The sequence below is a fragment of the Hippoglossus hippoglossus genome, chromosome 3 (genome assembly GCF_009819705.1).
Source record: "Hippoglossus hippoglossus isolate fHipHip1 chromosome 3, fHipHip1.pri, whole genome shotgun sequence".
NCBI classification, from domain to species: Eukaryota; Metazoa; Chordata; class Actinopteri; order Pleuronectiformes; family Pleuronectidae; genus Hippoglossus; species Hippoglossus hippoglossus.
The window spans coordinates 12832392-12859699 of record NC_047153.1 but is presented as its reverse complement, the minus strand read 5'-3'; the positions used below and the strand labels follow the sequence as shown (position 1 = coordinate 12859699).

At 39.8% G+C, this 27308-nt stretch overlaps 1 protein-coding gene across 1 annotated transcript in view; it reads left to right on the top strand.

Moving 5' to 3' along the window:
- The window catches only part of pde3b (phosphodiesterase 3B), a 38794-nt gene that overhangs the window by 1399 nt on the left and 10087 nt on the right, over window positions 1-27308 (top strand). Inside the window, exons 2-6 of the mRNA XM_034575163.1 lie at window positions 23246-23296; window positions 24403-24651; window positions 26070-26218; window positions 26786-26886; window positions 26997-27228. Of these exons, the coding sequence (XP_034431054.1) occupies window positions 23246-23296; window positions 24403-24651; window positions 26070-26218; window positions 26786-26886; window positions 26997-27228 (782 nt within the window). The remainder of the gene's footprint in view (window positions 1-23245; window positions 23297-24402; window positions 24652-26069; window positions 26219-26785; window positions 26887-26996; window positions 27229-27308) is intronic.

The window sequence follows — 27308 nt, the reverse complement described above, 5'->3', positions numbered from 1 at the left end:
GCTGATGAAACAGCTTTTTCTCTCTAATTAAATATCAGCAATTAACTTTCCTGCATTACATTGCTGATATGACACTAGACCTGCGAATATACTCTCTCACCAGAACGAAGATATTGCACAACATTATATGCAGTAGCTGATGTTTGATTACACGTACTTTCCTGCAACACTTTCTTGCCATCACTCGTGTTCCTCTTCGTTCTGTTGGGAATATATTCCTTTTAAAAGTTAATACACCACATCATCAATGGAGTGTGAGTATATAAGTCGGACATTAGAATAACAACACCAGCAGCAAACCCAGTGATGTGGCCCTTACACTCCCACATCACTGTAGTCAACAGTCAACAAAACACGATGATGGTGAGCACAGGCAGCAAGGATTCAGTCTTGTTGCTTTTCCCTTTTTCTTTGCTTGTACACATGGGCCCGTACAAGCTTGTATGAAACCAGCGTGTTTACATACAGTAGCTCGCAGGGTCCACCGCAGAGAGATGCTCCTTTCTCCTCCGCATGAGTTTTTGTAAACCAATACACCTATATCGAGTGATATCCACACCAAATGAAGACTATCGTGTTGCATACTAGTATGTGTGCGGGACAAGAAAGAGCTGAAGCAAGCTGCTGCCTTCATTTGTGTGCAGACAAAGTGGACAATTGGCAGTAGTTAGTATTTTAAACAATATATTTTAAAACACAAAACCTGCAGCTGCTCAGTGGATGCCAGTCAGCTCACACGCATTGTTTGTGTGTCCTTCGAGCGTAGTAAGAAATGATAAGAGATCTAAAAATGTAAGTCCAGTTTGTCTCAGTTGTCCTGTTTCCAGCAGTTGTTTTTCCACCTCATTGTTAGCAGATTAGCAGTCACTCTGAGTCAGACAATAAACATTGCATTAAAACTAAAAAAGAGTTTGAATCATTAAATATATATATATATATAAATGTAATATCTCTCCTTTTGTGATGCTTAATTAGTTTCCCAGTTTTTGAAGGTAGTTATGTACATCACACAGTTTTTCATTCAACAAACCATCGGTTTTTAATTGATTTGTTCAGATTCCTAATTATTTTCTTGTCCCAGGTCCCTGAACTGATCGCTAAACCACTTTGATCCTATTTGAAATTGACAAAATGTATGAAAAGAACAACAAACGCTTGTGCTAAAGTGGTGGATAAGATGTTCTCGACTGTGTGAAGTCGTGAACATCTTATCAGCTAAATATCGTGACATGCATTGTAATCCGCATTGAGTCGAAAGATAAGCAAAGTCCATTGTCATCACCCACGTCGACTTCACACTGTCCTTAAAAAACACTTGGCAGCCTCACAGTAAACATTTAAAAGTTTTTCTTAGTGACGAAAAGGGACTAACAACATAAATGCACTTTTTAAAGTACCTGTGTCATATGAGAAATGCCAGTCAGGTGCACTGAAGTAAGTGAATTGCCTGATAGTTTGGGGTGAGCCCTATTTTAGCAGCTTACTAGCAACCAGTCAGGTGTATTGTGGCCACTGCATGCTGGGGATAGATCTTACTCATCAGGATGGTATTATATCTTTCAATAGCCCATAACGATGGGAAAAGCTTTGTTAGATGCTCTTTTTAAAAAAGTTTTTTTCATTTTTTCCCTCAAGATGATGGGAAACCCTGCTTATCAAAGAATTTAGTGCGCGAATGAACAGAAGGAAAAACTGTTTGTAATATTGCGTCTCCACATATTAATGTTTAATTCTGTACAAAAAACGTCAGTTCCTGCGTCAGAGAACGGCACAAGGAGGCACAAAGGAAGACTTTGAAAGGAGTCACTCAGGGTTCACTGGTGATGTCACGCATGTTCTTTCACTCGCAGGGAAGGGGGAGGTTGTATTTTTGGTCGCAGGAACACGTGGTTTGGTATACAGCAAGTTCGTCATCACTGTAGACGCATGGTTAGGCATCATGATGAAAGACGAGTTGTTGGTTTAGGTCTTGATAACAGACACAGATGTGTGAATTAAGTCCTAAAACTAGAGGCAGAAAATGTTGCTTTCAAAACAATTTAAACGCTTCATCCTCAAATCTTTTAACTGACAAGTGCTTGTTAAAATCACATGAAAGGACATCGCCGGAAAAGACAACAGTTTTACCATCAGTCTTTAATTGTGTGGATTATATGTTTAACTACAGAGATAGTACTTTTCTTGACGCCCTGTAACTATAACAGATGGGTCTCGCTGCAGAGAAGAAACTCACCCAGACTCATGGCCAACAAACAAAAAAAAATGTCTAGTGTCGTAAAAACAGCTTTTCTTTTTATCCACGGTAAATGACCATGGTATAACTATGAGGTGTCGCTATACATAAAATCCACTTCATCTGTTCACTTGCACATCATTACAGATGTAGACTCATGTTAAAGTGAAGACACTCAATAATGACTATATCATAATTTTTTTTTTTTAAATCACTGGTAACTGGAAATAAGCGAATTTGTGATTTCAGGAGCTGTTAAATATTTAAGATGACGCATTTATTTTTCTATAATTCACCTTTTCACCACATAGTAAGAATCATTTTGACATTTTATATTCATGTTTGAACCATCTGATGTGTTCAAAACCACTCTGCTAATGTGGATACAGATTTACTGCAAGTCCACGGCATCATCAATATTCAAGCTAAAAGTGCTGCTTCTGACAAATGTGCCCCATGGTCGGAAAGACTCCAGGGTGAGAGATGTGCCACTGGTGTACGCTTGTATGATCAGAACTTTTATATTTGAAATAGTTGGCTTGTTAGTTTAGTATTTGCTTGGTGTTTGGCTGTTAGGTTAATCATTTGTCATGAATATGAAGGAATTTAAGAGCGTCAGCAGCGCAGATAAGAAGTGGTAATACCTGAGTAATATTTGCACCTAAAAATACAAACATACCAGAAAATAGTTTGTAGCCTCTGTCCCAGTTTTTCTAATTTGAAAATCCAGAGTTCAAATTGAGGACACGAGAATGAACATTTGTGTTTTCAAATCAAAGGTTTCAGATATTTTAGGTGTTGACAGAGACCTGAGCCAGAGTATCATCTGGTATTATTACAACAAAATATATAAAATGTTGTTAATTGTATATTATTACGGGCTGCAGTGTGTAGACAATGTGATAAACGGGAGGGTCCTGCATTTGTTCTTAAACTACACTGAAGAGATTTGGCCACTAGTGTTGCTAGAGAGCAACAATTTGTCGTGTGTACTAACAGCCGCACATGCGTGGCCAGAATATTTATTGAGGAGGCGAATAAGGCTTATAATCTTTTCAATGTAAAAACTTATTCTGTGATAAAGGGCTATGTAGCTCATACTACAAAAAATCTTTTTAGGACATTGCTGTTGGTAGTTGGGCCTCATCAAACTGCAATAAAAACAGTTTTCTTGCTGATTTTCAGGCCGCACTTCTAACATGAAAGTTAAAAAGATGTGATATATGGCATCCTCTGGATTAACACAGTTTTACCAGTTCATGATTGGACAAGTTGAATGAGTTCTAAAATATGGCCAGCATCTTGGGAGAATGGGACAACAAGCGAGAATGCACTTGCAGCTATTTCATACAGTTCAATTCAAATATTTGTAATATGTATAGTACGTTTTAGTGAGAAACTCTTAATGTAAATATAATCAAATTGGTGTTCATTTTACAAGTATACAAGACACACGAAAAAGTTCATATATATATGAAGGGAAGGCATCAAATTAAAACACTTACAATTATGCATTTTTTAAATGAAACAGCTGAAACATATGCAGAGTTAAATAGAAACTTGGCCTACACATGTATTGAGAACCACACATTTGGATTTACTGAGAAAATCCCCTTTTTCCTTCAGGCCTTCAATTGAAAGTTTATTTCAACAGATCATTATTGTCTCCAAGTGCCTATATAATACCTCAGGTGAGGTTGTCAAGTGTCTAAATTTGAACTGAATGTGAACTTCCAATGAGCTCTACATGTTAAAACAAATACCAACACACTGTATAGCTCCATAGATTGCCTACAGATTTAGAACACCTAATTCAAATTCAGCCGTGTGATGGCACACATTTCAACAGATACTTGTCTTTCTAGTTTCAACACGTTGATGTCAATCTCCTGTGTCTTTCTGAGTATTTTTAACACCAAGAGGATTTAAGTATGATATACCAGTCAATCAAATATTGCTCAAGTTTAAGTTTTTAAACGCTCTTAAGTTTATTTTTAACTGAAGGGTGCTGTGACATCGATTAATATTCTTTGAAACTTATATAAAGAATCCTAAGTCAACTCTGATGAAAACTTATTGTCCTAAATTGAATTGTACAATGTCACATGAGTAATCCTTTCCGCTATTGTGTGTTCATGATCTTAAAGCAACATTCAAACAAACCACAAGCATCAGTTTCATGTCATGGTATGGTCCCGCTGTGAATCAAATTAACCAATCATAAGAATTAGGCCACTTTATTCTTAAATCAAAGTAGTACGTTTTTCCCCTTGTGATGAGATTTTCTCTAAATGACTCGTACCGACTGTCCCGAGCCCTCGAGAAACTAGTTCTTACCTCAGAAAAAAAACGGTGAATGTCACACATTCTCTTAAATGGCATGTATGTTCCACTTAAGAACGAATCTGTTGGTTCGACGGCGGTGTAAAAGGCCCCGTGTATTAACACAGCATTGAGTCAGTTTGATTTCCAAATCTCGAAATGAGACAGGAGTTTCTGTAAAAGAAAGTTATTTTATGTTATCCAAAACATCTTGCACAACAAAGGTGGATTGACTAGGTACCAGGAGTCGGGTTCACTGAATCCTGGAGTTATTCCGTTAACTGTGTTCAGTTGAGTTAGATTCTTCTTCAGTTGAATATCTGAATTAATAAATACCTAAATAAGTCTGTAAATTGTGTAGTTGTGACCCAGTGAAGGAGCCCTGTACAACTTTGTATGTGCACATTTTATTATGACATTTCTGTTGCACTTTGAGAGGGTCCAATAATCGCAAGGGTCACAAATTGAGACCTAGAATTTGTAAGTGAGAAATATATAAAATTATTATGCTGCATATTTTTGGTTGTGGGTCCCTAGAATCATGTTTTTCAAACAGCTGTTTTCCACAAAAGAATTTTATTGTCCAACCTGAGTGGTAACCTGTTCTTACCTAGAATTGTGTCAACATAGACGCATTATTGACCCTGTTAGTTTTTTCAGATGAAGAGAATAAAGTAGAGATAATATCCTTTTAAAGTAGGATTGTTGCATTTTGGCTTTCATGGCAAAAAATCTAAAAGCTTTACATCCAAGATGCAGCGCCGGCTGTGAATTCAGGGAGAAACTCCTTCTTTTTTGTGTGGTTACCACTCCATGGGGGCAGGCAGGGGTAAATAATACACTTAACTAACCCCCCCTCCATCCAGGCAAGAACAAGAGGAGCAGGCTGCAGAGAGAAAGGTTGGAAAGGAGAGCAGTGAAAACGCAGAGCAGCTCTCAGCTGTCACGTTCGCTTGCTGTAAAGCCATGTGGAATGATATAACATTGACGTCACAACCCAGTGACGTACCACAGGGTGATTGCATAGAAGAAAAAAAAATGCCAAGTCTTATTAATCGCCCTGTAGAATATAGTGTCTGCCTCCAGCAGTAATGAGAAAGGAAGAAATTGTCCGTCTTTAGACAGTGTGCAATAGAGTGTTTAGGGGGGGAAAGGTGCCACGGACAATTGTACTTTAAAGCCCACTTAGCTTATTTATCCAGAAAACAATTATCATAATTTTGATATTAAATATAAAAATATATGGTATAAAACCTTTTATTTATTTATTTATTTATTTATTTATTTTGTCAGTGGTCTAATGAGACTGTTTGCACCCTCTGCCTCTTTATCTGATTTGTCTGTGGAGAAACATATACACATTCTGTTTGCTCTTTTGCCTTTGGCTCATTATTATCAAAACAAAACCAGCATCTGAACAACATGTGTTATATTCAAGATGAGTTATATGTGTGTGTGTGTGTGTGTGTGTCTTTCTCTCTCTTTACGCTTGTGTGTGTCTGTGTGCAGGTTTTGTTTTATTTTCCAGTATACAGTTAATTACACATTTACTATTTACTGCACCATTTTCAATGCGATTACAAAAAACGGAAATAAGTCTGTCTTGCTTTAAACAATTAAATGTATAAAGATTATCAAATTAAAGCTTATTGTGCCCCTGTCACACACTCTGGGCCTCTGTCATGCTGAGGATGTGTCACAGACACTTGAAAGAACAACACAATCTATTTTTATATTGTTGCTCTTATTCTTTTTTTGTTTATAGAATAAAATTAAATATTAATGTAAATCCATTAAGATCAACAAGGGAACCTTTTCAGCTCAACCCAAATTGTACATTCTAATTTGTTTATATTTAAACATTTATATGTATTTGTAATTAACTATAGCTTATATGTCTAATGTCATCCACAGTTTAAGGTTGTGTATTTTTATGAAACATCTTTGTCAGTCTATGTAAAAAAAAAAAAGTAAAGGTACATTATTTTCGTTTTTTTTAAATAATACATGTATTCATTTGGTTGGACTTTGAATTGCACATATGGCCATCTTTAGTCAAATTGTGGTTCATGTGACTTTGAGCTGAACATTATTATATACTGTAAATCTATTTGATAAAATGAAATCTCAGCTGTGCTGTTGTTGCGCTGAATGAGAATGACGTGTGGCGCTAACCTAAGTGTTTCGGAGCTTGTGTAACAGTTGCAATATCAAGACCAAGATGTCCTAATTCATTGCTTAGCAACTACTTATCAATGCCACAGGTAGCTTTCATAGTAAAGGTAAACATTTTGTGAAATGCCAAACCAAGAGCTGAATCAGCATTTATGAATGCTGTGTGTTAATATGGAAACCTTTTATCTGGTGTATTTCTACAAATGTACATAAGCATTTAATTCTGTTATTTTGGAAACTGCACTGGTCAAAATGTGGCTTGTTGTTATTGAACCCAGATGTCCCGCTGGTGACAGCTTCTGTTGGATTACACTGTCATCCCACTTCCTTTAAGAACTAGTTTGCATAGCTGCTTTTAATTTTTCATTGTCGGCAGCAGCAGGACCAGTAGAAAGGGTTAAGTCGAGCGGGGTGCTGTGTGTTTGGCTGACTGCGGAGTGAAACAGGATGCAGCGACTGCATTGTCAGCCTGCTGGTGTGAGTGCAAACAGATGAGGAAATGCTGGAGCGGGTACTCCAAAACTCGGGTTACCCTGGAAACGGTTTGCGTCATGATCACCAGCAATTAGCTTGCAGCTCTTTAGTTTTCATGATAGGACTACCAGAGCTTAGCCTGATGACTCTGGTGTCTGAACAGTCGCCATCAAAAGAGGACTCACTAAATATTCAGACCGTCTTGTGTTTGCTTTTTCCCTTTTTAAGTAAAATTTATGGTCCACGAATTATAATTATTTTAGAAAAGAGTTTGAGTTATGAGTTTTTGATGCTCTTGTTTTGAACTGTTCAGCATGACCTCTCTTTCTAGTTTTCTCTAATTAGTCTTGATCCTTGATCCGTCCCTATCTTGTCTATCTTCTTGTGCTGTTATCAGTATACAAAGCGTGTTTGAGTTTGTGTACTGTTGAGGCCCAGGCTGGAGAGGGGGGGGGGGGGGGGGGGTACCAAACCGTTGCTATCAACTAAGTTTGGGCTAATTAGACCCTTTTTTTTTCTTCTCCTTTTCTCCTGCAACTGTTGTATCAGCTTCCCATACTTTGCCTGTTTTCACTACATGAAAAATTGGCAAATGTGAAGTGGCTAGATAAGATAAGTAATGACAAAATGTTCCCCCAAGCCGCCTGCTCCATTTGCAACACAATTGAGCGTTTTAGTTTGAGGAAGCGGTGTAGATTTTATGTGCAGCTCGTCATCTCGCAGGCTTTTGATAACACCGTGAGGTTTCCAACAATGCAAACAGTTCAGGTGGCTTAGCTTTTAAGTTCAGGATGAGGTTGTTGAACCTTGCGTGTGTTGACTGTTTGCTCAGTCCAATGACAGGGTGAGAGTAGAGGGAGAGAGCATGGTTAGGTTTTGACGAGGGGCGGTGTGGTTAAATTAGACCGCTATGACATAGATGGTGGGAGCCCTTGTTTGAAAGTCTGGTTGAGAAAATAGGTTGAGGGTGTAGTAATTTTTTTTTATTGAACTGAATCGTGCTGTTAGTAAAACATGAGGTTTTACTGACTCTTAATAGTCACCAAATTACTTTATTGGTGTAAAATCACCTTCTTTCTTCTTTCAATATTTGCAAGATTTTGCATGATGATCTAAGGGAAATTCGGACAAGAGTGATTCTTTTTTTGTGGCATTGAGAATTATTATAGCTCTTATTTTTATTTTACATTTTCACCAAAACATTAAACAGCAATTCTATGAAATATTTACTCACTTTCTTCCTCCACTTTCCTGTCTTTATTTTGTTCACTCTTGCTCTGTTTCTCATTTTCTCTGAATTTCTTTCTGTCTTTCTCTGTGCGCCTCTTTTGAAAATGGTGTCAGCACTGCTGCTTTTACACCAAAAGGCTGTTGCTAAGTGACGGTTGACGTCAGCCGCAGCTACAGAGGAGGGCTTGTGTGTGTTTAGCAGCTGAGGGCAGATCCCACTGAAAAGGGCAAAACTGTGAAGCACTATTAGTCACTGCAATGAAAACCCGAACTTCAACCAACGCGATCACCATTTCCAATAACTGTGCACAATTTATTTGGAGTACTTATTGTAAAAAAGTAAATCTGTGAAAGTGGAACGATGAGGTTTTAGATAAATTGTTTTTGGAGAAACTGCACCCGGCCAATCCCCACCCCCTTTTCTTCACTTTTTCTTTAGTCTGTCGCTGTCTCCCTTTCTTTCTCACTTTAACCCTCATCCGCCCCTCCCCCAACACACACACACGCACACACGCATAGGCTCAAATGCCAGACACCCCCCCCTCTTCCCCTCACATAATGTAAGTGAGATTTTGTAGATAGACTTTGTGTCTGACGAAGGTCTCTGACTCCGAGCTTCAGTGTGATATCTCCCCCATCTGGCCAAGGTTGCTCTCGATCTGCTCGCCATTGTTCAGTGTAATCAATTCCCAGGGACCTGTATCATCCTCCCTCTCCCCACCCCACTTGTGCCCCCCCCCCCCCCCCCTGCCTCTCTCGTCTGTGACTGCACACGAAATTTGACCTGTCAGAGTGAAATAAACTTCCTCCGCTCACTTCTCCTGAGCAGTTATTTGTTATTATCTTGTAAGAATTCAGGACATTTCGGTTGCAGCATGATGCTTGTATTATCTGCGTCATCGTGAGGTTGAAAATGGAACATGATTTGCTCGTGCTTGGCTGACACACGTGAGGCAGAATCCTTGTTTTTCTTTATGCGAGAAAAGTTGTAGAGCCATGACACAGAAATTTACACAGTCTATATACACAGCAAAGGACACGGGCAGAGTCATATGGAGCTTACTGATGGCAGAGCTCAGGGTTTAATCGCACACCCCCATTGCCGCTAACGCACACTGTGCTGTTCAGATACAGTCTGAGCCGTGGCCCGCCCCAAACTGTCAGCGATCCATGTGAACGCCTTGAAATGATGTGCTCATAAGAATATTAAAAAAGTGATATTTAGGGGATCAAGGTCTGATCAGCAGTGGTGTCGTGGCCTCAGAGACATTGCTTCAAGCCAAAGTGCAGTTTAGAGAAAATGGGGTTAAACCAAAGACACTGACTACAGCCAGACTACTACACTTTAGTTTAAAACACATCACTGCTGCTACGTTTACACCTGCCGCCCACATTATTCCGAGCACCTAAAACGAAGAATGGACACGCTGCTTGCCCTGTTTTAGTTTGAAAACTCAAAGTTATAGTCTGGACGGGCAAAACGGAGATGATCACCCGCATTCACTTTCATTCAGTCAAGACTCGAAATGACGGCAAAAAAATGATGACTGATATGGAGCCAAAATGCTCATGTGGATGGAGATCATTTTAGTTTTAAAACGCTGTTTATAAAAAAAAAAAAAAAACATTAGTATTTATGTAGCCTAAATCCCTTCTTACCTTCCTGGGCACATCTGACTCTGAAGGGTTAAGCAAGCAAAACTATTTATTTATTTATTCAGTAACAGACACCATATTAATGTTTTTACATAGTATAAAAGCCTCTGTCTACTTTGTATATATCCGCCTTTGTCCTGACCCTGTATCATGGGATCAAGTTGATCAACAGTGGAATTGATGTCATACCCGGCATGGTACCATAGACATTGGGCATAAGGAATTGGGTGCTCAGCTACAGACAGCAGTTGTTTGCAGAGTTTAGGCATAGAATAAAGATATTCTTTTAACACAGATAATATAGAAAGTTACTGTTGTGTTGGATGTGTTATTGCTGCTAAGTCGTCAAAAAATGTTGATGCATCAGGTTGGGTGTTTGTAGAAGTAGCAAAAACGATGCAAATTACATTTGAAGTCTTTCTAGCTTAGCTCGTTTGCATAAACCATAATTTTCTTTTGTCCAGTTCTATATGTTTTTTCTTCTGTGGCAACTGCCAACAGGCCATATGTTTCAAATAACACATCAATGTAACACCATGTACCTGTTAGGAAGAAGTGCTGGATATTATGCAACAGATCCGAAAGGGGTCAAAGCATCAGTAAGCCAACTAGTCAACTTTAATTGTCTTTCATTTGCTCCTTAAGTGTATTTTCAACATGCAAAGTTGAAGATGTAGTTGAAAACTGTTGTGGAACCACAATACACCAATTAACCTTTTCCTGACGTCAGTGTATCGTATTTGCATTATATCTTGTGTCAGCTGCTTTCAGCGCTTCATCTGTTTGCACTTCGGCTCAATCAGACATAACAAACTTTGTACCAGGGAGCAAGCAGGACGACGTCTGTTTAATGTCCGGTTCAACTGATTCAGACATTTGCTTGCTGGCATACAGCTCCTCCAAGTTACGTCTAGATAAATTCAGCGTTGTAGTGAACGTATCAAAGCAGCTCTTGTCTGTCGCACACAGCCTCTGACAAAGTGCCTCTGTGCCGCTATCTCCCAAAGTTTGTCCAAAATGTCACTATATATGACAGGAGGTATTTTTTTAAACAAAAATAATCACCCAACTTCTTATAGAAGAACGGGACATGTCCATGAAATAACCTAGTACATGTTGGAACAGATTTGGACAAATCCAGGAATTTTGTTATTTTCCTTTTCTTTAACATTGCAAGATTTTTAAGGAAATAATCCATAGATCTTGATGACAAAAATTAGGCATATTTATGAGGGACCTGCATAGAGCCATTCTAGTTTAAATTGTACACGCTATACTATTTTGAAAAAGTAATAGCCAATTGGGGAAATTCCTGGGGACTTTCAGTGGACTTTGTCTGGCCAGTCCCCTAGTTAGAGACACGCAACGGACGCAAAAATTAAACATGTACATGTTCAAAAGGAAACCTCTCGAGAAAGTACAGACCCAATTCTCCTGATATCCTACGGAGGTCATCTCAGAAAACGGCTTCACAGACTCACTCACTTACTTACTGACATTCGGAGAAGAAGCTGAGACCGCAGCCGGTCCAGTCAAAACTAATTTGAGCAGCTCTACCAAAGACTAAATGTATCATGGAGGTGTCGATCATTTATCATGTTTTTGGCACATGATAAGCTGTCCATGCAGATAATGTGTTGAAGTTAACCGTTAGCCTGTCTTTGAGCCACAGAGCAGTGAAAATAGGGAAGCAGTGAAACTAAAGGTCACATTCAGGCAACACTAGTCTCCATAACAAACCTTTACTTTGTTGTCTCCCTAAGACGACATTTATATATCATGATACTGTAGTTAATTGATTTGTCCATCTAGGGATTACAACCTACAGGGAAATAAATATAAAAAAATATAATTAGAAAAGCATTAAAACTCGAATTTAAATTATTAAATTATTATTGCAATTATTTTGCAAATTCTGAGTCAAAAAAGTTCTGCATATGTTATGTAAGGTGTGCAAATTCGTGTCACCAGTGTCTTGACTTGAGGATCATGATTTCTACCATTTAAACAAATTTACATTTTCTAGCTCTCCCTTACTTTACTTTATTCTTCCTAACTATCTTTGTTGATAATTGATTTGGAAGTTTTGCCATTTTGGCAACTTTATTTTTCTGTATTTATGACCAGCAGTGCCCTTTAACAGCAACGCCACAGTGCCTTAATACCAAGAAATGTAAAGGTCCTCCCGCAAAAAGAAAAAAGGATTGTATACTACACAAATCCTGGTAAACTTGGTACATGTAGGCCTCACCTTTGCTCTCCTTAGCTCTGTTTAGTAAACCTACCTCTGGTCTGTGTGACTCTGACTCATCTGACAGTCAGCCAGTGTTCCAGTATTTATGCCATGTGGCATCTGTCTCAGGTGATGCAGGCAGAGTTTGCCGAGCTCTGGAGTTTATACTTACAGATGTAAAACGCTGATCTCTGGTGGTTCCAGCATTATGTTGTGATCCACTCTCTGTCAGTGATGCCTGCAGAGTCTGCTCGTTCTGAAGACGGGATATCGAGGGGAAAGTCACTCAGAAAGCCAACTCTTCTGACTGTTACACCTGTGTTCAAACTGCAGGATGGACGTATAGCCTAAGGAAGTGTTGATTTGCAACACTTTTGGATGCATTGAGTTTATTATACAGTGCAGGCTCAGGGATTTGTGTTTGTTGAATGCATCAATAGCAGAAGATAATTATATACAAATAAATTGGATATCTGGTGCTCAGTTGTTGTCAGAGTAGGAAAAATAGGAGTGACTGATGTATCCTGTAATGAAGGTCACCCCCAAATAGCCCCCCTGTTTTATTTAAATTCAAAATTGTTGATGCAATCATTTTTAAAGGCAGGAAGGAAAGTGTGTTTCTTTGTGGTGGTGAACTTTTTGCTTAAGCTTTCAGTATTGTTTTGACTGTTGAATGTTAATGGTTGTGATTATGACAGATTAATGTGTCTGTTCTCACTGATCTATGAAGAATGCAGACTTATAATTTCATTAAAATCACTTCTTGCCTTGGACACACTTCTGTTGCTCTTGAATAGGTGGACTCAGTCTCTTAAACCATTTTCAGACATGAACTCTGGACATTTTCTGGAGTTTGAAGATTAAAGGATGCAGGAGGCAAGGCATAAAGTAAAAATCTTGTTGTCTTTCCAAGTTGACATCGTCCTCTGCATCCCGTAGGTGTTGCAACTCTTTTTCATCCCGTGATATTTGAATGCTTTCTTTTTGTAATTTCAGTTTTGCATCAGTCCCGTTTAAGAAATGTCATCAACATGCCCACTCGCTTAAACATTTTCTTGCTATATTCACACATGGTCTCAATCTGACATTTTCCAGACATTTTACTAGGGGTCTGGCAGGAAAAGTTCTGGTAAATGTCCAGAGCAACTGACTCGGACATTTGCGTTCTCACATACAGACCCAACATGTACAGTGTTCAGTGCATGTCTGAAAGCAGCTTTAGCCTCTTTCTCTCTTTTCTGTATTGCTGTGTCAGTCAGCGAGTGCATAACGACCTCTTGGCAGGTTAACAGTCTTCATTATGTGTGCACTAAACACCGGGGACTACACAATGCGAAATACCCCACCTTTGTACCAAGCCAGATTGGATTATTCACATTAGACATCAAGTTATTTCGGCTGGACATTGCAACAAAATCCGTTTTTTTTGGCCTGACACTGATGTACGGTTTGTCCCTGACCTGTGGTACCTAGTAGCTAGTGCTGCAAACTTTCAGAAGGTTTGTTGTAAAAGTGTGCCCACAAAGAAAGCATAGTGGAAAACAGTTATCCATTGTCTGGCCATAGGAAGCAGATTGTTGTGCACTCATAGGTAATTGCCTCACAATGAAAATGGGCGTTTTGCCTGAAACATCTGTGCCAAGCAGAATGAGACAACTACAGTACGGTCTTGGGCATTTTATCATTCAGAAATGTTCTTTATATTCTTGGATCAGACCCTACACACACCTAAAAGCTACCTTCTTGGATTCTGGAAGCTTGAGTGCAGAATATCTCCCAAACTAGCTTACAAACATACAGCTTTAACATGGTCTTATAATGTAGAAATGGTTCAGTTAGCAAAGTTGGCGGCTAACAGACAGAGAGAGAACACTATTATTATCTTTTCATGTTTCTAGCAGTCCAACGTGCGCTTTACTTTTACCTCTGGTTTGGTCTCCACCGACTCCCGAGAAAATATTTCTTTCACTTTCTTCACCCCGTTGTCTGGGCAGGTATTGGACAGCCAATCTAGCCAGATCTTTTTGGCTGATGCTAGAAACAGGGGTTGATGAGAGCTGTGAACTGTGCGGACTGAACTTTACACTACATATGCAGCAGCAGAGCCAAAATGACCCAGAAGAGTCTAAAAGGCTCTAATTATTTTGTGTTTTTACAAATACAGATACTTGAGTTTCTCCAGACTACCACACCATGTAAAAATAATATTCAGCTAGAACTTCCAGACAAAAATACTGGTTGTTGTAGTTGTGAAGACTGTTGAAAAGTACATGTCTGAGCTCCATATGATGCTGACCTTTAACTCTATGATACACACACCCTGATCAGAAGAGTAGAAAAGACAGCCTGCAGCAAGTCCTCTGTTGCTATGAGGTGCACAAACAAACTACCACTAAGGATTTTGGTTAAATTACTCTCATACTGTAAAGGCAATGAGTTATTTCAGTGTCTTCAAAAACAACTACACTGACAGATGCTGAGGCACTTCTTTAAAGTCGGTTCCATATTGATTATGACCCTAAACTCGACACGTGTACAAGTGCTTCTTGAGTATTTTGTTGTTTTTTTAATTGAGAAGCTGCGTATAGCCAGTAGTGGTCACTGGCTTGTAAATGATTTACTCAACACACAATTTCTGTTGTGGTCTCTTCTTCTCTCACTGTTCTTTGTGTCTGTCTCACTCGCTCTACTTCCCTGTGAACTCCTCCCCCCTTTGCTCGGCTCTGATGGATGGCGTTTGTGTTCACATGCTTGTTATTGGCCAGAGTTCCAGGGCTCAGGCGTTAGGTTGTGTTTATGAGAGGAGCCTGCACTGATTCCATGATAAAACCAGATGTTCCCTTAAAAGGCTTTGAGCCTCCCTCATCTAGCGCTCATGTCCATATCAGGTATAACCTTCCTGTTGTACTCAGGCCTCCCAGCCGCCAAACTATAGCATTGCTCTTGGGCTCCACAGTGGTCAAAAAAGGTTGTGTGCGAAGGACATACATCACGTTTGCACTTTGATAGAGGAAACTGGACTATTTTTTATTAGATTGTCAGAATCTCTGTCAAAATAGATTAATAAATTAATTGCAGTCATTAAATTGTTGACATCCTGAGCTTAAAAAGTTTTCAATAACATCAATATTTTCCTTAGACAAAATGTTTATTATATTTTAATAAGTTAAATTTTAATTTCCGCTTGATACTAAATGTAACTAGTTAGTCAATTATCACAATTTTCCCATAAGTGTTTTGAAATCAACATCAACAGTTTCATTTATAGACTTATAAACATGTCCAAAATTACCATATCAGTTTTTAAAGTACCAAAAAGGCATGCAGCTGAAGGTTTTCAAAGATTGGAACATAAAGTCACGACTAACCCGTACTAAGCTGTTCACATAACAAGTTGATCCATCTAGAATGTGCATTTGCATATGCAGTATTTGATTTAACAATTTATCAGGCTGCTCTATGACATCATATTGCATTGTTGTAAAAGTTGAGCCAGTTGGGATTGATTAGTGTCACAGAAATTAATCAGGAGGCCGCGATTTTTGGCATTTTGCAGTTCAATCAGGTTAATTTCTAGACAGTAAAATCCTCCAGTTCCCAGGCTGCCCAGTCACACTTTCAGCGGAAGATATTTGCACTGAGATCACCTTTGTCCTCTGAGTTTTTGATAACTTCACCCAGCTTGTTAGAAACCAAACATTGGGCTGATATAAGGAGAGGAAATACAGCTGTAAGAAAAGGAAAACAAAACAGAGGCCAGTCCGTCAGAGGCAGATCTGAATACTTGTTGTACCTTTTTATAAATAGCTGCTTTAATTTTTCTGATGACACACAAAGGTCTCATCAGGCTCTGATTGTACATTCTGTGTGTCACAAGGTCAATAATCCTTTTAATAATTACTGACATTAACGCTGGGTAAACCACATGAACGTGTAGATCAGCAAATCAATGTCAGCATAAAGGACTTTGAGAAGTACTATTCAAACTATTTACACTTGGGCTCGCTGCCACTCTCCAAAGGTCATACATGCTGTTATTCTTGCCTGGCTCCTGTGATAAGATAAATGGCCATCATTGTTTATTTTTTCCTAAATGGAAGTCCACAAAAGAATAAACTTCAAAACATATGCAGTAGGTACATTTATTGTAGGTAGAAAGTAAAAGAAAACTACTTACATTTCAATTTTGCATATGTAGTCACAATCATAGTGAACAGTCTTATCTTTGATATTTGTGTTATCTGTTAAATTTGGAATTGCTTAAAAAAACAGTAGACATTATTCTCCACTCCATCCAGGAGATCATGTCTACACTTCCTCCCATTATTTAGAAATGAAGCCAAAATATCTTGGATACAAACACTTACGTTTTGCGCATTTGTTGCCACAGTCTGCGCAGTAGAGATCAGGAATGGAGCTGCAGTAGCAAAGTCCCACCAGTACAAGCACTTGACCAATCTCGAGTCAGTCTCAGCTGTCAATCGTCACATTTTAACACATTTCTATAGCATCAAATAACCAACCTGGAGTTTGGATAAAATTAGCTAACATAAGCAAATGAACATACGTCCGTGTGGTAAGATCTACGTAAACTGACAGAGAACATATTTGTGAGAAAAATTTGTACTTTGACTATTTAGTTTGGCTCAAATCCATCCACTAACATGGAGGAGGTGGTGTCTATGACATATACTGCAGCCAGCCACCAGGTGGTGATTGAGACACTGGCTTCACTTTTGGGAAGATGTCATTACCCTCTTTTTAGTCTCTGACCCCAGCATGCTGCCTTGCTTTAAGTTCTTCACGGCAGATTTTTTTTGTGTGAAAATTTTGTGGCGGCTGACAAATAGAGAATATCAGACTATAAAATACCCTGAATGTGACGTGACTCCGATTCTCAAGACTGTTTCACGCTCCTCATTAGCCTGAGTGTCTTCCCGTCAAGCACACTAGCTTCTATAAATACACATTCATTTTTTCCAGTGTGGCATTCTTTGGAGCCGTTTACAAACTGGAGCTTTGTTGAATGAAATGAACAAGTAATGTGCTCTGTGGTGGTGTTTGTGTAACTCCAGCCCATACGTTTGTGATAAGAAACTGAAAACTTATGAGGCACCCTGTTGTATCTCACAGACACAGCGTGGGGCATCTTTTTGCAACACATAGAAAACAACCACGGCTGCGAATTGTGTTTTATTGTTTAACAATTGTAATAGTAACTAGCGGTGGAATTGAACTGAATTTTTACACCACAGAATAATGAGACATGAGACTTTTAATCTAATTGGTACCTTCTTCATGCCCTGGATGGTTGACATTTTTAGCTCTTTTTCATTGGAGATGTTCCGATACCAAAATAAGAATCGAAAATGCCTCTGATACTAACTAAAATGCTAGGGGGCGAGCTGATACCACGTTTTAAAAAGTATATTAGTTTCACCCAGATAAAACTGCAATTACCTTCTCCCTGAAATCACTTCTTCATTCGCCGCTCCAAAACAGCAGTTGCACTGTACTGCCACTGGCAAGCACTGTTTTCAGAGAGGTGAAGAAAAAGAGATTTCGGGGATGCTAGTTTAGCGTTAGCCAGAGCTAGCTAAAATGCCACGAATTTCGCAATATTTGAGGTTGGAAAGTTCCACAAAAGTGAGAAAAGTAGTCTTGTGTATTCCTAGATCTATTTATTAGTGGTCTTTTTCAGTTATGACTGTCAAACTAGAAATTCTATAATATTCATTCACTGTATGTATCTGTTTTTGCAAAGAGTTAAGCCTGAGCCAGGTCATACAACAATGATAGCAATCATCACTTCCATACAGGGTTAGTGGCATTTAGCTGTTAAATTATGTTATATAAGCTGGTATATTTTTAAATGTACTGGTATCGGATCGGTACTCTATATCAGCCAATAAGAAAAGTCCAGGTATCGGAATCAGTTTCAGGAAGGGAAAAACGGTATCGTAACTTCTCTACTGTTTTTTTTTTTTTTTTTATTGACTAGATTTGTGCCAAGTAGGACAAACACCACACGGATACTAAGAAACCAATCTTGTTATAGACGTACTTAAAAATACTCCAAAGGACATGAACAGATGCTGGCTTTTTGCAGGGCAGACGCTGAACAACACCAGTCCAGTGAAGTGGTAGATGAGTGTGAAAGAGAGGGATGACATTTTGCACGAGCTCCTTCCCCTCGTCAAAGAATTTTCCATGGTCCTGTCAGGTTGCCCCGACGATACTGGTGACAGCCTTATAGGCGGACCGGCCATCTGGAGTACCGTGAGTTTTCCAGTTTGGGCCCGTTGACCTGTGGGCTGGTGGCGAGCCAAGCAACTCAGAATGCAAAAAGATTTTGAACAAGTCTTTGGTCCTGTAGATTGTCTGCCCTGTTACACTGGTGGGACAATCTGTATCTCCTCCTTTTTTTTAACATGCAGCTGCTCAGTCAGTTCATGCTTTGATCATCTGCCGTACCAAGTCCAGAGAGTTCCAGATTGTGTTGTGCATTTATTTAGACTTTGTAAAGCAAATGGAAAAATATATCGAGACAGTGGTTGATTTCTTTTGACACACATCAAACAATGAATGCAATGAATGCTTGTTGTTTAGGTCGAGCCCCAGTCATGCTGCTGAATGTCACGTTAGAATCTGCTGGTTGGATAACAAATAAACACTGGCCCATAACTCTCTGTCCATTCTGTGGTTTTGTGTCTTCTTATCTGTGCTTCCTGTTTTCATTTGCACTTGATACATTTTGCACATCATCTTTCTCAGAGCTTTCTTGTCACTTTTAACCAAGTAACTTCATTCTTGTTCTGGGGTTATTATACGTTCACTGCTGTAGTCTTTCTTTTTATTTGTAACCATTTTGCTTTTATCAGTATCTACATTATCCAACATTATCAGATTAATTTAGTTATGAAGACCACATACTGTGAGAGCAATATCCAAAACGGTCTTTATTTACCATCGTTAGTAAATAAAACTTTATAGTCAAATTGTTGAGGTATCACTTAATTGCAAACAGTAAGTTCCTAAGTGTGCAACTCTTGATGGAAGACATTTGTACAACTCTTGTAAAGATTTCTGTTTCATTCCACAAGGTTAAAACACTTCATCAAAGTTGTAGAATTTACTATTGATAATCAATCAAAATGCATTTTGTAGATGAAATTAAAATGTTGCATCTCAAGGATATATTTTGTCATACGAGTCAGGTTTTTGTACGAGTTTGATAGCAGGATACATCTTTTTTAGTGAGCCAGTCTGGGTCAAAAGTTCAGAGACAGTTTTTTTTAATCCCTGCTCCTTCCTTCAGCTGCCGGCCTACACTCAGCTCCACTGTCTGAGCTGTGCCACTGAGATACAGGCCCAGCCTTATCCCAGTACTTCAAGCTATGTCAGACCAACAGGACACACACACACTCTGCAGACCTCATCTGGTTAACTCTCTTTCCTGAACAGGGGTTTTAAAAGAATCAGGCCGGCCTGTTCTCTCTTTTCCTCTCTGTCCATATCATCTTTTTCCTTCCCCGTGCTCGCCTCGACAGCCAGAGCCAATCATTATCAGCGCGTGCATGTGCGGAGGGGCTGCTGACGCGGTGTGTGTCGCTGCACACTGACGTCAGCAGTGCCCTGCTCCTCTCCATACAAATGCACCGCCTGTCTGCCATTGATACCTTTTTTCTCTGCACCCCCCCCACCCCCCCACACTCTTATTAGCGTCTTTTTATCAGTTCCAGCACCTCTCGCACCCCAGTGTCAGAGCCGCGCTCATATGACATGCAGGTGTGACTAACCAGCAGTCTAATAGATCGCACAGGTTTATTGACTCCTGTGAGGAAATATTTACGACTTGTCTCTTGCTGAATAATTGTGTGTATGTGAAGAGTTATTCTGACGTGTTTCTTTTTTTTTTTGCCTGTACATTTAAGTGGGCCCACTCGTGTTTCACTGTTCTTGTTACCGCTTGTTTTGTCTGTCCTCGTTTGCTTTGTATCTCTTCTTACATGCAGGTGTGGACACATAAAGTGCAGTTATTTCCCCTATGAAATACCGGTACCATAAATTAATATAGATATATAAAATAAATATGTCTCTATATTCTCTATTATTATTATTATTATTATTATTATTATTATTATTATCTCTATATATCTTATTACCTCCACAAATTAGGTTACCTCTGCCTTTGCTTGTTTGTCGGTGAGCAGGATTACGAAAAAAATGACACAATTGCTTTTCAAGGAAGAACTCATCAAACTTTGGTGCCGATCCAGATCAGGTGATGGATCCGGGAATTTTTCCTGATTTTCTTAACTCATGGATCTTGATGAAAAATCAATTATGTTAATAGGACTTACATTTATGAGCATGTGCAATTTAGTGCAGATCCAAATATAAATCTGGACACCACTGAGTGACATTCTAGTTACGACAATTTTTTCATTATTAGTAGAAATAGTTAAATGTGTTGCAGCAATGCATAATTTTTTATAAGTTGGTCTCATACTTAATTTAAAATCTCATTATGCAACTTCAAGAAACAGAGCTGGATGAAAAGTGGGAGAAATGGATGTCATTCAGAACCAGAAATAGCCACAAAGACTATGGAGAAGGATAACAGAATTAGTTGATGAAAAGAATGGATGGACTGAAGGAGGTGTACCACCCAAAACAGTTGTCTTGTTTGTTCTATATGAATGTATAAGTGTTGAAAACATAAATAAAAACTTAGGTTTAAAAGAATTATAATAATCTTACTCTGCACAGTGAAGAGAAACTGTAGCTATCTGATATACGTGAGTTGAGTCGCAGTATACAAACAGAATGCACAAAATCAACGTCAACCTCAATCTACTTAACAAAAAAGCATATTGTCAACAACCTAAATGTCGTGGAGGTGAGAAACAATACAATGTGTTTTGTGACGTGCTTGTGTGTCTGTGTGTATCCATGCGTGAACAGGTGTCTGGGAGTCAGCTGCTGAGTTGTGTGTCTCTGTCTGTGTCCGCCCTCATGTCATGTTTTCATAACACCACTAAAGAAAATATCTCTCCTTTTCATTGAAAGATTTTAATCTCTTCACGTGCAGAAGGCCCTCACTGTAAATAAGTTGTTGCTTGGCACATGCTTTAATGGGGACGGTGGTGGTGGTGGTGTCGCCCCTTCATCCAGCTTTTCCTGTTTCCGAGCAGAGTGCCACTGAGAGAGGCGCCAGGGTTTTTGTGCATTGTGTGCAGATAGTTAGAGGTAAAGAGGAGCACGCACTGTAAGGGTTAGGTGCTGACAGCATGTACACATACTAGGCTATATATCGTGTGACACGCTGCAGACATTTGAGTGTGTCACTGGGCGTGTGCTGCGTATGTGATCACGAGCGTCAGTAGAAAATGGAACTGCCAACATAACACGATCCTTTGGTTGAGTTAAATGAAGGACGAGTGCACATTGTGTCGAGACGTGTCTCCGTTTCTTTTATCTCCGTCTGTCCTTTACTCTCCATCCCTTCCTTCACACTGTCTTCTCTGTTTCAGCCCCTCGTGTGTGTCTCCGTAAATAAGCAGAAGGCCAACAACTCTGTCCTCCAGCCGTCTCCCGCCATCCTGTTGCCATGGTGTATGGAGCATTGTTTGCTGGCCTCTATGTCAGGTTGCCATGGCAGGGCCTATTTGCCATATTAAATGTTTGGCAGCATTGTACAGATGCTGATGACAAACACCCAACATCCCACTTTGATCAATGAAACGGTTACTGATTAGAGGAGATGGGAGGGAGCCGCTGATCTATTTAGCAACCACAGTTATAGATTTCATGAACTGTATGTTGCACATGCTCACATACAAAACACAAATGTGTAAAATCAGAAGAGCATGGTATAAAAAACAGATAGAAGTTAAATGTGGGCCATTGTTTCTGTTATTAGACACATTTTCACTTATCATATTTGTTGTGATAGATTATTCCTGTCGGTATGATCTCTGGCTGAGATTTAAAAATAAAAGCATATATGAGGATGGTGTGTGTTTACAGGTTAGGTTGGGGTGGTTAGAGTTAGTGGAGCTCCTTCTCACATAAGGCTTCTGAGTCTGTCCCCCTTGTGGCAAGGGGTGAGACTGCATGGTGGCCTTGATTTGTTTACATGAGAAACTGCTTTATCTCCTCCCATTATATTATAATATGTATATTATATTACTATTATACCTAATCACATTACAATAGCAGGTGTTGTGTCAGAAGTTATAGATTTCAGTGCTTTCTGCCAAATGTGCATGGCAAGTTTTTTTTTTAATGCAGGCAGCTATTTAAAAAAATCTGAAAGTGCAAAGTATAATTAGATCATATTACAAATAAGATAATTGTTTTCTTGACTAGTTTCTCGGAGGATCTGATTGTATTTTTATAGTGAACCCACACCAGGTTATTTCAGGTCCAGCCTGCACCAGCTTTGACTGCACACTGCTGTAATGTGTGAGAGCTGTTTGGTTACCAACAGGCCAATTGACGTAGCTGCAGCCTGATAAGATCTCATTGCTCCATTGTAGACGCACTGTGGTGGTTTTAGTGGTTTGCTTTTCTTCTGCTGCCGCTCTCAGTGCGGTGTGCTGTTGCTAAAGTGACGTGCATTAGCATACCTGTAGTAGGAGAGTGCATCATGTGGCGCAGGAAATCCTTAATGTAAACTGTTACTACACTGTGTGTTTAGATAACAGGCAGAATAGAACAGCAGAAGCTCTGTCGCTCTCCTGCTGACCCGCCAGCGCCCTCACTGAAAGAAAATCCTAATATGCTCTAAGTGCAGCGCAGGTCAAAGCCTGTGCTCTTTCTATATTAATACATTTCATACTCTCTGTTATGTAGCAGGACTTATTCAGTGACGATGATTTTACTGACTGTTTCTGTGTCTCTCTTGTGTTTTTCAGATGATCCTATGGGACTGGGATCTGAAACACTGGTACAAGCCACAGTATCAGGTCAGTATTTCAGCTCCATGTTGTGACAGTACATATGTCTGGTTCATTCGGTTAGCATACAGCTAATAAAGAACTTTTCAGACAGAACGGTCTCTGTGGTCCACGAGTAGCAGCTGTCCATAAGTCATCTTTAGGACATTCAGTCCTCTCCCTGATATTTGACTTGTGGTTAGGCAAAATACACATTGTGTAAAATCTGGCATACAATGACCTTGGCATTGTTGTCATGCCACACTTTTATCTTACTCTGACATTCTTTTGCTTGTTTGAAGTATTTGCGTAATCTATCAAAGAATTTAACTCATACAGACTGAAAGTCAGTATTTGTTCTTGTTAGACAGGACAGAGCCAGTCAGAATATTTTCCCTTAGAGAAAGAATTTCACCTATTTTGAAGCAAACTGTTCCTACAGTTTATGGGATATCATTGTTATATTAGCATAGCACTACACCTCTCTAGATTAAGTGTATTTTCCTCCCAATATACAGTAGTCATGTTAGATGAATAGAGGCGACAACAGGAGAGGAATGAGGTGAGAGAAGAAGTTAGAAGGAGTAACTAGCAGAGTCAGTCGTGGGAAATTAGGATCCCTAAAAAAAAGGAAAATGGAGCAGAGTAAAGTTGAGAGAAAGGTGGGAGGTCATCAAAAGCACCATGGACCTGATGTCATCGCTCCTACCACAACACCACTATGTCAAACACAGTACACTCCAGCAGGAGGCCAGTAGACTACACTGTCTCAAGCCATTAGCCAAAAGCCAATTTGGCCATTAGCCATTAGTTTTCTTCACATTGGAAGAAAACTGAGGGCAAAACTTTCCCACAAAGACACTCGTACTGCTTTCAGACAGGCATTGAACTCCAGACATTTCCCAGAAATTATCCTGAGAGGCTGTATGTGAGCACACAACTGTCCGAGTCAGTTGCTCCGGTGATTCTCCAGAACTTTTCTTGCCAGCCCCTAGTAAAATGTCCGGAAAAAGTCCCAGAGTGAGCCCATGTGAGAATACAGCAGAGAATTAGTAACTTTGTAAATATGTGCTGCACTGAAGTGCCTTTGCTTCCCTCTTCCCCTAACCTGTGTGCTGTACGTGTGCATGCGACAGGGTGCGGTGAGTGGCAACGGCGTGGATCTCTCAGTCATCAACGAGGCTCGGAACTTGGTGTCGGACCTGCTGATGGACTCGTCTCTGTCGCCCCACACCATCTCAGCTCTGCGCAGCATCTCCAGCCTCATGGGGACGTTCTCAGGCTCGTGCCGTCCCAGGGTCAACCCCTTCACCCCCTTCCCAGGTTTCTACCCCTGCGACGAGGTGGAGGATGCTGTAGAGAGGCCGGACAGGAAAACCATTAAGGTGAGCAAGCATTACAACTGCACCAGCATGAATACATAAACTGATGAGTAAGGAACTCTGGTGTTTTTACTTAGGATGGTTGTGAGGTAGATAACAGAACTACGTCATTTTTAGGGGCCGGAATCAAGAACCAGATCCAAACTTTTCAAAACCATCTGAGTTTATCACTTCCTTTTATCGACGCCGGCATATTGTTCTGACAGTTGTACATTCCAAAACAATGACGCTGCACAATGTGCGTCTACGCTGCTGGCAAGAAGGAGTCCTGGCAGAGAGGAAGTAACAGACCAAAGCGTGGCTTCATTTAGCTGAGAAAAAAATAAAACCAAGAGTGGTGGATTATAATCTCTATAAAATTGCTCTGGAAGAACAACAATGGAAACACCATCAATTTGCTAAAACAATGTTCTTCTCAACATGGGCATAAATTCCAGGAATGCCATGTGTTTTACGCACGAGTGCCACTGCTTCACAACCAAGAAGCAAGTCCATCACCAAGGGTAAATGTCCTTTGTTATAATAACATTAGCAGGCTTGAGTTTCAGGTTGAGTTCGCAAAATCCAAATAAACTACTTCACCGAATCATTATTCTTTTACCGAGATGAAATACATTGCAAGGTTAAGGAAAGATGTGAAGGAGAAGCTGTAAGGAGTTAGGAAAGGAGAACCACGGCGCAGTGAAAATCAAACTCCACTTACACTCTGTGTTTTTTGTTTTAAACCAACTTTATTTTTAACAGAAGTTACGCACAAAATGGTGAAAATATGATGTGTTGCTTTAAATGTTGCTGCCACAAAGAATTGTGGGGCCTTTCTTTCATAAAGTACGGTCCGATGTTTCCTATGATAAAGGAGATAAGTTAGGAAGCACTGAAAATCCTTTCCTTATCATTTAGAGAATTCAAACAGCTCTTATTATGGCGGCCAGTGAAATACTTCCGGGTCATTTCACTCAGTTAGGAAGGTTCCTAATTAAATTGGACTATTCGAACGCACCCTCAGATTCTTTTTATGACTAAGAAAACCTGAATTTAAATGTAGGCCTACCTTTTTCCACCCACACAGAAAATTGATCAGTCATTGTTAATCAACACAAACCAGACCTAGATGAACGGTCAACTATGGCATTGGTGTAAATAAGATCTTATCAATTCCCATCCCAAGCTTGTCACATAGTGATTGGCCATATATTGTGTTGTGTAGCCAGATGACCCTGCCTGGCATTGTGGTAAATGTCGAGCCAGGTTAAGCACTTTGACCCCAGGACTCTTCTACGGGCCTCACTGAAATGACTTAATGTTTATGTTGTTTAAAAAAAATTTAAATTATGAATCTGAACGTGGCTTTTAACAAATGCTCACAGCCACATAAGCAGCATCTTCAATTTGCGTATAAAGACGTGTTCTTTCCTGTTCAGGGTTTGAGCAGCAGAAACAGCCTCCCCACCCCTCAGCCCAGGCGGAGTTCCACCTCCTCCTCCTCCGTTCTCTCTCCTCTGGAATCCACCTCCTTACGCTGGGAGCGCAACAATGGCAAGAGATCTCACCCCGACCTCAACCTGACCAGGTACTGACACAGAAACACATACAGTTTTCAAAATGGCTCACATACATTATATGCTTAAAATTTTATATACTATATACCTGAATTGGCCCAATTTTGATTCCAACATGTCATGTTGTCGTCTCTTCTCTGATTGAAAATGTAGAAACAGATCTAAAAATGTTACCAATCAAGGACCGAGTTAAACTGAATTATGATAATTATACTGTTTGCATGCACTGACATAATATCTGATTTCTTTAGTGACTGTAAACAACTCTTATACACAGTTTAAATTTATTTGGACAACATACTTGTGTTGCTGACACGGAGGTGCAGTGTATATGCTTCTCCACAGGATGGCAGCACAGGACTGGTAATGTTGTCTGAAGAGCTCCTTTGGACTTTTACATCATAATACACTTTTTGTTTAGGAGGTGTTGTAGAACTGATATATCCAACAATAGTACAGCTGTGGACTGAAGTGTTTAATGCACCAAATGATGCAAAACATCTAATTGCAAGACAGCTTTTAAAGAATAGAAACTGTGTAAAGTTAAGTTATTTGAATATGTGTGTTTTGTGCTCCAGCTCAGGTCTGTCCAATGGGCCCAGTGCAAACCTGCTTACCATTCCCAAGCAGAGGTCTTCCTCTGTTACCCTCACATACCACGCAGGGTCGAGGAGAGCCGGTGAGACATGACTGTAAAGTTTCCCACAGATGCTACATGTTGGTTAATTGTTCATATTTTGACTGGAAATGTTCCTCTTTCTTTTCCTGAACTCCCTCCATTCTCTCCAGGCGCATCTCCAAGCCTGAGCCCAGTCACCTCACCAAGCCACAGTCCCCCTGCAGTAGGTACGGGCTCTTCATTGTCCCTCGTCACACGGTCGCCCGTGGAGTTCCCCGACACTGCCGACTTCCTGACAAAGCCGAGCGTCAGTCTGAACCTGCACAAACCCCTGAGCTACACCCTCAGCTCACCTGATTTCCAGCAGGCTTTCCGTGGCGCCACCTTCCCCCTCTGCACCAGGCAAGAGCTGCTGATTTGAAGTGTCATTTGACTGATTCATATTTTTTCCACTCCTTTAGTTACCGGTTGTTCTACATGGA